This window comes from Micropterus dolomieu, linkage group LG03, assembly GCF_021292245.1.
Source record: "Micropterus dolomieu isolate WLL.071019.BEF.003 ecotype Adirondacks linkage group LG03, ASM2129224v1, whole genome shotgun sequence".
Taxonomy (NCBI): domain Eukaryota; kingdom Metazoa; phylum Chordata; class Actinopteri; order Centrarchiformes; family Centrarchidae; genus Micropterus; species Micropterus dolomieu.
Genome location: NC_060152.1, coordinates 30,688,190 through 30,698,310, shown reverse-complemented (window position 1 = coordinate 30,698,310; position 10,121 = coordinate 30,688,190). Strand labels below are relative to the sequence as shown.

The window sequence follows — 10,121 nt, the reverse complement described above, 5'->3', positions numbered from 1 at the left end:
GTATATACTATGTACTATTACACATATTCATAATTTACCCTCTACCCATCTGTAACTTTCTCCACCAGCTCCCGTAACATCCTGGATGACTTCAGGGAGGCCTACTACTGGCTGAGGCAGAACACTGACGAGCACGCCAGAGTGATGTCCTGGTGGGACTACGGCTACCAGATAGCAGGCATGGCAAACAGAACAACGCTGGTCGACAACAACACATGGAACAACAGTCACATAGCACTGGTGAGAGCAGCTTGCACCTATAACACTGAGCTAGCCAATCTATAGTCCAATAGCTCAGCCCTCCCACATAGTTTCAGCTGAGAGATGTGTGCGAGCAGCCACTTCACTATGTTACACAAGCTCTCTTAGTCTAATTAACAAAATGTTAAGACAGCAAATATTCTTGCACCTGTTTATTTTCCTTCTCAAACAGAAAAATACAAAGTCATGTTTCTCTCTTTCACCGAACTAAGTGCCGTTAGCTCATCGTAAAACACACTTCATTCAAACTCGACAGAAAACCAATCACCAGCTCTGATTTGGTTGGAAAAATCTTCCTTAATTTGTTAGATGTAAAAATATTCTGGCTCTACATGCTGCCTCTCTGATGTCCGACCCCCCTCAAGCTCCTCTGCTGCTTGACACCTCTCCTCTCCCCGGCTGAACCCGCCGTGACTTGACGTGGAGTCGGAGTCCTGAGGCAGTATTCGGTCCTGGTCCGGCAGGATCACTGGAAGGCCGCCGAGGCCGGTTCCGTTGGCCGCTCACCCGGCTAAAACTTGGCAAACACTTGAATATCAGTGACCTCTGTGGACTGCAAGCGTGTTGATTTGTTGCCTTGGTGTACTGCACCACCAAGTGGACAAAATGTTGCATCACTGCACTGCACACAAGTGACAATGAGATCTCAAAAAAACATGACAGTGGACGCTTAGTGTGCCTCACACTACATGTCTTTAAGGGGCCCTCTAGAGATTTACTACTACATTTTCATAAAGATGAGGCTCTCATTAGACATACTGAAAAAGAAGAAGCAAATATGGAGATACTTACTTTTAGTTGCTAATATGATTCATGCTTCAAAAACGCTGAAACATGCTCTTCCCATAATGCAACTCAGCGTCTCTTTCCTGCCTGGTCAAGGAAACCCAAACAGAAATAACTCATCTTTTTACCATCATCAGGGCTGTTTTCTCAGGCTTGATGAAGCTCCTGTAGAGCCCCTGCTCAACAGCTTTCACAGACTGAGTAGCGCTAAACTGTGTAAACAGGTTCTATTGAATGGAAATGAACTGTAGAACCGTCATGTCTCCGTGTTCCTACAGGTGGGCAAAGCTATGTCATCCAATGAGACTGCAGCCTATGAAATCATGAGGTCGCTGGATGTTGACTATGTCCTGATCATCTTTGGAGGAGTGATTGGCTACTCAGGCGACGACATCAACAAGTTCCTGTGGATGGTGCGCATCGCAGAGGGGGAGCACCCCCGGGACATCAGGGTGAGAGACGGCACACATACTGTATTTCAGTTCATTTAGTGGGCAGCTTCTATCAGGAGGAACAGAAGAGACGGTGAGCGTACTGCAGTAGTTCAATATTTACTGCAGAGACGGTGGATGCCTGCAAAGTGGAATTCATGTGAATGTTTGATGTGCTCTCTGAGGAAGGGAAATGCTGAGGGAAATCAGAGATTGGGAAGCAAATGTGCTTTAATTTGTTTGGCTGTAAAATAAAAGAAAATTACAGCTCAAAATGTGCGAGGTAACTTATTTCTCCCTCCATGTCTCCCTGTCTTGCCTCTCAACCCAGGAAAGTGACTACTTTACCCCGCAGGGAGAGTTCAGAGTGGACAAAGCTGGTTCCCCCACCCTACTCAACTGCCTTATGTACAAAATGTCTTACTATCGCTTTGGAGAAATGCAGGTACGTCACCATTAATAATGATTTTGCTGTGTATGCTTAGCTAACTGACAGAATAATAGATTGCAAAGATCCCTGCGTTATAACAATGAGCCTGACAACGTAGTTTCAAATGGACATAAACGACTTCATCTGGCTTCATTTCTGTTAAGTTGGACTTCCGGACGCCACCAGGCTTTGACCGAACACGCAACGCTGAGATTGGCAACAAGGACATAAAGCTGAAGCACCTGGAGGAAGCCTTCACTTCAGAGCACTGGCTGGTCAGGATTTACAAGGTCAAAAAGATGGAGAACAGAGACCGCGTAGAGCACAAGCTGCGAAGCACTGACACCACTAAGCAGAAGTACACCTCCAAAAAGGTACACTGGGATTCATTCAAACCCCGGGCCGTGTCTAATCTAACGCTCACAGTAGACTCCAAAGAGAATTGGATTCTCAGTGGGTAGACAACAGTAGACTGTGTGTTTTAATGCTACCCAACCAGAGCTAGGAGCTTAGAAGTCATGAGAGTGACTCAGGAAGTGTTCTGCAAGCCAGCTCTGTGATGACCAAAGCTAAATGTGGTGCTTGTTTGTATTTACACTTCCATTTCATCTGGAGTATACTGCAGAGTTAACTGTGTGTGATGTGTGGTGGCCATACAATACATTATTCACACATTAGATAATAAGCTCTTAACAGATGTGAACAGCAAATCCATTTTTACAGTAGTATTAGCCAACCCCCCCCCCCTCTATTTTCACTGTTCATTTCTGCACGGACCATTAACAGTTACACAGCTTTTATTTAGACTCAGGTAGGGTTCAAATATAAATGTATGATGTTTAATTATTATATTATATATTTTGCTGACAGATAAACATACATGTAAAAATATAGGGGAGTATAAATGTCAGTAAAAATAATTGAGTGTTTAAATAATGTTAACACCTTTGGCATAAGGCCTAAACATGTTTGGCATAAATGTGATTACACACACATTTGTGACAAACGAACAAAGTACAGTTTTACAGTCTCTTGCAGTCTTACTTTAGACGTAATTGGAAAAAGTTGGAACCAGTTCTGTAGGACATTATTTGCCTTCTGAATCTGAAGTGGTTGCTGAAGAGTGTCAGATCCAGGCTGGATTTCTTACTCGAGTGTGTTTTTGCTCTGCAGACAGCCAAGAGGAAGCGGGGATACATCAAGAACAAGTTTTCCCTCAAGAAGGGCAAGAAACTGACCAAGAAATCTTTATAGGAAGGCCACCGCCGACAGAGGCACATTATGGATGGGAGGGAGGAATGATCTTAAACACAAAACTTTTCAACAAAAACATGCAGCAACAAGAAAATCCACCAATCAAGATGAATAAGGAACACCTGAGGTTCGCCAGACCCCTGTCATCCCGAGCGTCCTCACCCGGAGGTCCAGGCTGGAAGCGTTACCATCGCCTAGAAGAATGTATTGAACCCCAGCTGACCTTTGACCTGATAAACGGGGTCAAGGAGGCGGAGAACGGGAGATGTTTGCTAGTCGGAGTTCCTCCCCCACACTGGTTTTAACCTGAGGAACTGTGACCTTTGACCCGCTTTTCTTTTTGTACTTGAACGCGATAGGAGACAGAGAGAGCAAGAGAGATTAGATGTCCTCAATCCAGGGACTACAGAAAATACACCACTGTTCTACAATGTCCCCAGTTCAGGGCTGACACCCTAGACCTGCTCAACTTTAGGTAAAGAGCGATTTTAGGATGACAGAAATGGTGTTTTCCCCTCGTTGGAGATTATTCAGTTCTTGATAATTATTCAGTTTAAAGGAAAAGGAGAGAAACAGAAATAGACCCACCATCCTGCTTTTTTAGTTTTAACCGGCAGTCAGTCACAGTCTGAGCTTTGAGTTTGTGCTCAGATGCTTTTGGAAAGTCCAGGTGTTGGAACATCTCTGTAGTCTGTTTTTATGTGTTTGATTTCCTTTACGTTCTCCTTAGAATCCATTATTACCAGGAACATGCATGTGCCAACAAGGAGAAGTCGTCACTCTTCATACAACCTCATACTGCTGCGCTGTCGTATCATTTTAGAACCAGACGGATTCATTCCCCTTTACTATAACTTGGTCTTTTTGTCATGGTTTCTATCAGTAACCAAATTAATAATAGAGTACTCGGAACACAGCGACAGAGGTCAAAAGAGGTCAGACAGGCCAACAAACACAAGCATTCACGTGATCTGTTTAGTTTTAAACAAACCATCATCGGAAGAGAAAACCGTCAAATTATTACCCAAACTGTCTGTAGTGAACATCAGTTGCAGTTTAACTGTTTACTTACTGGTTCAACCTACAGTACTTTTACATAACAGTTTTCCTCTACAATAAAGGAATGTCACCATTTCCCTTTTCCCTTCCATCAAAAGGGGAATCAGAGGCTTTAGTCTCTAGTATAACGGAGCGGCTGAACATCATCAGCAACAAAATCATTACACAACTCTTCACAGGCAGAGTTGCACCCCTTGTGATGAATAAAGTGAACGTCTCCTGTAAAATCGGTGGAGTTTGATGTCTGCTCGCCTTTCCTGCCCTTTCAGTCTTTGTTGTAGTGATATCACTGTGTTCCCAGATCTCAGCAGTGACTTAAATGAGTACGATTTTCTCTCTTGCCTGATAAGAAATGATGGCTAAAACCAAAAAAAGGAAGACCCAAGTTGTAATAAACCAGAATGACCCTTCAGGCTGTGCACGCTAGTCTTATCTGTAACAGTCGTGCTTTGTTGAACCACACTGAGCCGAGCAGGGCTATGAGACACCATCAGTGTTCAGGATTTCACACAATTCAGGCTTTGTGTTGCCACACAAAAGGAAGGGGACTTTCAAAGGGTTAAAGCATTAAACTCTAGGGCTTCTTTCTAATTGGCTGAAATTCCGCTATTTTTAAATCTACAGATGTGTCGTGCAACCAGTGGCATAAAAGTGGCTACATATGATGATCTAAGAGTGGTTCACAGAGGCAACAAATGACAGATCTCCCTACAATTTAATCTGCCTTATTGTTGTTTCTTTAAGATATTCAAAGAAACGTATCTATCCGGCGTAAGCCGACTTTGATTCTGTTGTGAGGTTTTGTCTGAAGAACACCAAGTCAAGCGAATACAGGTACAGAGCTTTGGCTTTAATGAGAAAATAAAAATCATATCATTTGCAGAGCTCAACAGAGTGTATTTATTACATGGATGACGGAGGCTGTGATGACTAAAGCGAGCGTAGCGTCTTATCACAAAATGCAAGGATTTTATTTAGTTGTGATTTTGATATTTTGAAGTAAAGGTTTCTTCCATCAATTGTAATGATCTGGATGCAGGTGTGAGTGTGAAACATGCCTTTTTGAATAAAGAGGTTGAAATAAATAAATGTTTTTATTTCTTTTAGCACAAATGCATCACATTCTACTTACAGCATATTTAGAATGCATCTATATCTGCACACTATGAAGCATTTGTTAAGTATTGGTAAATACAGAATTCATAATTTATAAAGCATTGTTCCTACATTAATACACATTGGTAAGTCATTTATAAACCAGTGTACATGTTGCACTCTTTATTAATAAGCTCATCTATAATGTGCTAAATGTTTGTATCTTCATACTTTATGATGGGTTCACCGTTTATTAATCAAGTATTATTTCAGTGACAAACCATATATATGACTTCTCAATGGTTCATTTAGAAAGAGTAAGAAAATTATTACAGAACCGCCTGTTTTTTGATACTTTCCTGAGTATTAACAATCTCAGCATAACTCGTAAATCTACAAGTGGCAAAGCCTGAACGATGCTACTAAGCCGCCCACTAGTCTTGTCTAATATACACCTACCCTCTGAAAAAACAGGCAGTGATAGTGTAGATCAGAATAAAACATTTATACATGTTTATGAATGGCTCACTAATGTGTAATAATGTAGTAACAATGCTTTAGAAATGATTAATTCATAGTGTAGTTATTATAGTGCTGCCATTGCATCTGTAGCCCACATCTGGATGTCTGTCCCTTGACTACAACATGTGCAACTGCAAATTAGTATGTTGTTATTTTGGGAAGAACAGGAGGACACTGTTATCTTAGCCAAACCTCCCAGCAGCACCTCTACAGCTCACTGATTAACAATACTTATAACACAGACATGACCTCATGTAACTCTTTGCAAGTACTTCCGAAAACGTTGAAGACCCCTTGCACGCAGTTCTCAGCCTCTGGGAAAGTATCTCATTGTGTTAGCACGGTAATGTTTGGGTTTTAGCCCTAACCGCAAAGTGCAGCAGAGGCTGATGGGAATGCCATTGCAGGAATGAAGGTATTTGGTCATAAACCAAAGAAACTGTGACACACGCGCACACACACACACCGTGTAAACAATGAGCTTACAATACAGGATGTTGTACAGTTGATTTAATGTTTTATATTTCAAATGTTACAGCCAACCATTCTCTAAGAATGTATACAATAAAAACAAAGCCACAATCTTTTAAAAAAAAAAAAACAACATAAAACTGCATTGACAAGAATGCATTGTTTCTACATAAACTGTTACAGCTCCTTTGCCGAAGCTAGAATATATTCATACATTCAATACATAATTGAATGTATTAGAAATTCTACAAAGAGCACTTCCACGCTACTTACAAACACAATTACAGTTCTGATGACACCACAGAAAGCAACAGAAGGATCTTAATATGTATGAGAGGAAGTCTAACAATGTCAGGACACCAGGAGCTACTGGGACTAGGAGTCATCAAGAGTTTGTCGTTTGAATTCCACCCGAAGAGATTTCAATATGGGTGTCAAAGAAAAATGTGTTCCTTTTAATTTACTTCTCAAAAAACAAAAATGAGGCTGAACTAGCCTGGCCAGTGTCAAAGCAGACGAAAAATCTAATAATTTCATTACCGATAATCAAACGGCCTGTTTTTGGATCTGGTGTTGCCCTTTTTCCATTTATCAGATCTAGTTGCATAGTTTGTGTAGATCGGAGTGCCAACCAGATGTTTTGAGGAGCCCCTTCAAACAGCAAAAGCACAGCTTCCGCCTTGCTTGTGTGTTTGTGACTGCAGGAATCTCTGGACAACGTGCACTGACCTCTTAACTGTTTCACGAACTAGTGCTCATGTTCTCTTGTCATGAAAAAGGACATCCTACACATAGAATCACACTGGATTTTTCAGCCCACTAACTACACATAGCCTGAACTTTACATTACTGTCGACCATTTTCAAATGTTCAGAGATTTTTATATAGGGGGCCATTCGTTTCAGGACTGAATAAAAAAAAAAAAAAAAATTATCAACTTCAAGCTAACTTTAATATGAAAAGAAAGGTCTCAATGGGCTGTGCAAACTTACAATTGTAGACTTGAACCATGTGCCTTTTCTTTTTGGCAAAGATGGGTTCCCTTCGGATCACGCTGAAGCTGTGAGCGGCGCCACTTCTGAAAAACTCACTGCTGGTGCATTCAGGAGCAATCAGACATTTGACTCACTTGTTAGTGGAATTTTCAAATTGTCAATCAAGTTACAGTTCTAATTTAAATTTACATAATTAACAAATGCTGCATCTAGTGAGTGTTTCAGGAAAATGAACAGGGACTCTGAGTTGGTGAAAAAAATATATATCATGCGTCTGTACTATTTATGCTGGGCCAAAGATTGTTTTGTCTAAGAAGAAACACCACTCTGTACAATTTATTGGAGGGTCATTTTGACCTGCTCATGGTAATTGATGTAAATACGGGCCTGTAGGTTGATTTAAAGGTAATTTTAAATTGCAATTGCAATGCCGGCCAGAAATTTAACTGAATTATTTTCTTCTAATCATTCAGCCCTTGCTCTTCCTGTTCAGCAAACTCAATTTGAGGACGTCTGAGTGTCCCTGAATGTACCAAGCCGAGTTGAAAACATCCCTCCTCTGCAGCGATGATAGAACAACAAGGGCATAAAGATGCTCATAATGAAGTATTTCTAATTTAAGCAATTTGAATCTCTGAAGGTTTTTTACAGTGTCCTAAAACCAACTATCACAGCTTGACTATGTGTAGTGAGTGGGCTACGACATGCACAATTAATAGCACTGTATGGAGAATGGACAGAATGGACGCTGGATGAACTCCAGACAGCATCTGTATCTGTTAGTTTTACATCTGTTCCTATTCGTCAATATTATGAAACATTTCGCCGTTAAAATTCAAATGTCACTTTGATTCCTTTATTCCTTGAGTCTTACATTTCGGAGATAACAGTTAGTCCTCCTCGTCCTCCTCATCCCCTCCAAATGACAGAAGGCTGTTGTTTTTTACTTTCTTTCCAGACTTCACCTCCTTCTTCTCCACCTCCTCCTTCTCATCGTCCTCCTCGTCCTCCACGTCCACCACCACCTTCTTCTTCTTCTTCTTCTCTCCTCCATCACTCTTCCTCTTTTTGCTGGAGCTGGCGGTGATGCCCTGGAATTTGTCTGATGAGGAGCGCTTGGCTGGTTTCTTGAACAGGATTTTACCATCAGGAGGGAGTTCATCGTCTGTGGACAGGAGCGGTGTGTGCGATTCATAACAACAAACTTATAAGAGTGCAAAGTGTGTGCAAAGGCAGGGCTTTTCATTAACATTGTCAGTAGTGGTGTGTTACTGCACCAATCTCCTTGTCAAGGGAAACAAAGAGGCCCTCAGTGACATAAACAGTCTTACCTTTCTCTGCTCCTTCTCCACCACGCATTTTGTCCTTGATCTTCTTCACGTCCTCTGTGCTCAGGTCCCCGCCTTTCAGGACCACAACTTGAGGCAACTCATCCTCTCGATCACTCCCGCTGTCATCATCCAATGTTGGCATCGCCTGGCGCTGAGAGGGAAATACGAAACACAGACAAAGGATAGTGTCTTAACAGGTGTTATGCCGAATCTTGCATGCACCTCTAAATTATATTGTTTCTGAGTATATATATATATGTGTTATGAACGTTTAGAGTCGTTAATATTTTATTACACTTAGTAGATGCAGCATTCCTCGAGATTCAGCACAAATATGTGATCATAAGTTTGATCAATCTGCACGGGAAGGTGTCTCAAATTCATAATTCGGCGGAACAGATGCTGCAGGCTAACATACCTGCCGAGAAGTGCATCCACCCCTTTGTCTCAGCATAAACTATCGCTACCACCAGCGAGGTGCGTACTTTTCTCGGCAGGTATGCAGAATTCGGCACAACACCAGTGACTGAATTATTTAAAATCAGCAGATCACCGCTAAACTCCAGAGCTGGTGAAGTATTTAGCTAAGATTTACCACACTGTCGTTATCCGGGGCTGCTAGCTTACACGACTAGCCAAACCGTCACATAACCTAAACTTACCTTAGTGTCCACCGTCGGTCCTTCTTTGTAACCAACATCACTTTTAAACTTCTTCAGGAAGGACGGCTCCGCCGGTTTCACCCATGACACGCCACTTGCCTTATTTCTGTTCATCGCAAAAAGGAGTAATACAACACGGACAGCCAAACGCAACCCGGGCCTAAACTGATGCCACGATAAGCGCGCAGGATTTCACCAAAACACAACGTACGCCGCCGCGAGTCACATGACTTCAGGGGCTCCTGCGATTGGTCGGATGTGAGGAGTTGGTGTGAAGTCAAGTTGGCGGGGAAAAATAATGTGATCGGAAGAGGGATTTCATCTTCAAAATAAAATAAGAGAGTCAAAACGGTAATTGTTTGCCACCCATCGAAAACGCCAGACGTACAGGTGCTGGTCATATAATTAGAATATCATCAAAAAGTTGATTTATTTCAGTAATTCCATCCAAAAAGTGAAACTTGTATAATGTATACATTCATTCAGTAACAGACTGATATATTTCAAGTGTTCATTCCTTTTAATTTTGATGATTATAACTGACAACTAATGAAAACCCCAAAATCAGTATCTCAGAAAATTAGAATATTGTGAAAAGGTTCGATATTGAAGACACCTGGTGCCACACTCTAATCAGCTAATTAACTCAAAACACCTGCAAAGGCCTTTAAATGGTCTCTCAGTCTAGTTCTGTAGGCTACACAATCATGGGGAAGACCGCTGACTTGACAGCTGTCCAAAAGACGACCATTGACACCTTGCACAAGGAGGGCAAGACACAAAAGGTCATTGCTAAAGAGGCTGGCTGTTCACAGAGCTCTGTG

At 41.7% G+C, this 10,121-nt stretch overlaps 2 protein-coding genes across 2 annotated transcripts in view; one reads left to right on the top strand and one right to left on the bottom strand.

The window, feature by feature from the left end:
* LOC123968254 (dolichyl-diphosphooligosaccharide--protein glycosyltransferase subunit STT3B-like) overlaps nt 1–5,306 on the top strand; it is a 63,588-nt gene extending 58,282 nt beyond the window's left edge. The window contains exons 13-16 of the mRNA XM_046044889.1: nt 1,326–1,499; nt 1,810–1,923; nt 2,073–2,282; nt 3,082–5,306. Coding sequence (XP_045900845.1) covers nt 1,326–1,499; nt 1,810–1,923; nt 2,073–2,282; nt 3,082–3,162 — 579 coding nt within the window. The 3' untranslated portion in view covers nt 3,163–5,306. The remainder of the gene's footprint in view (nt 1–1,325; nt 1,500–1,809; nt 1,924–2,072; nt 2,283–3,081) is intronic.
* A 1,027-nt stretch (nt 5,307–6,333) lies between these two features.
* kiaa1143 (KIAA1143 ortholog) lies at nt 6,334–9,552 on the bottom strand. Its single transcript, XM_046045999.1, has 3 exons — nt 9,298–9,552; nt 8,636–8,786; nt 6,334–8,469 (listed from the first exon to the last, which is right to left on the bottom strand). The coding sequence occupies exons 1-3, from the start codon at nt 9,409–9,411 to the stop codon at nt 8,195–8,197; spliced, it is 540 nt and encodes a 179-aa protein (XP_045901955.1). The 5' UTR covers nt 9,412–9,552; the 3' UTR covers nt 6,334–8,194.
* Nucleotides 9,553–10,121: the final 569 nt, after the last annotated feature.

Excerpts from the sequence above, each read along its gene's own strand:
- kiaa1143 (XM_046045999.1), bottom strand. The coding sequence starts at position 9,411 with ATGAACAGAAATAAGGCAAGTGGCGTGTCATGGGTGAAACCGGCGGAG. Across the intron at positions 8,787-9,297 it reads GACCGACGGTGGACACTAAG|CGCCAGGCGATGCCAACATT; the intron begins GTAAGTTTAGGT and ends TTTCCCTCTCAG. Across the intron at positions 8,470-8,635 it reads TGGAGAAGGAGCAGAGAAAG|ACGATGAACTCCCTCCTGAT; the intron begins GTAAGACTGTTT and ends TCCTGTCCACAG.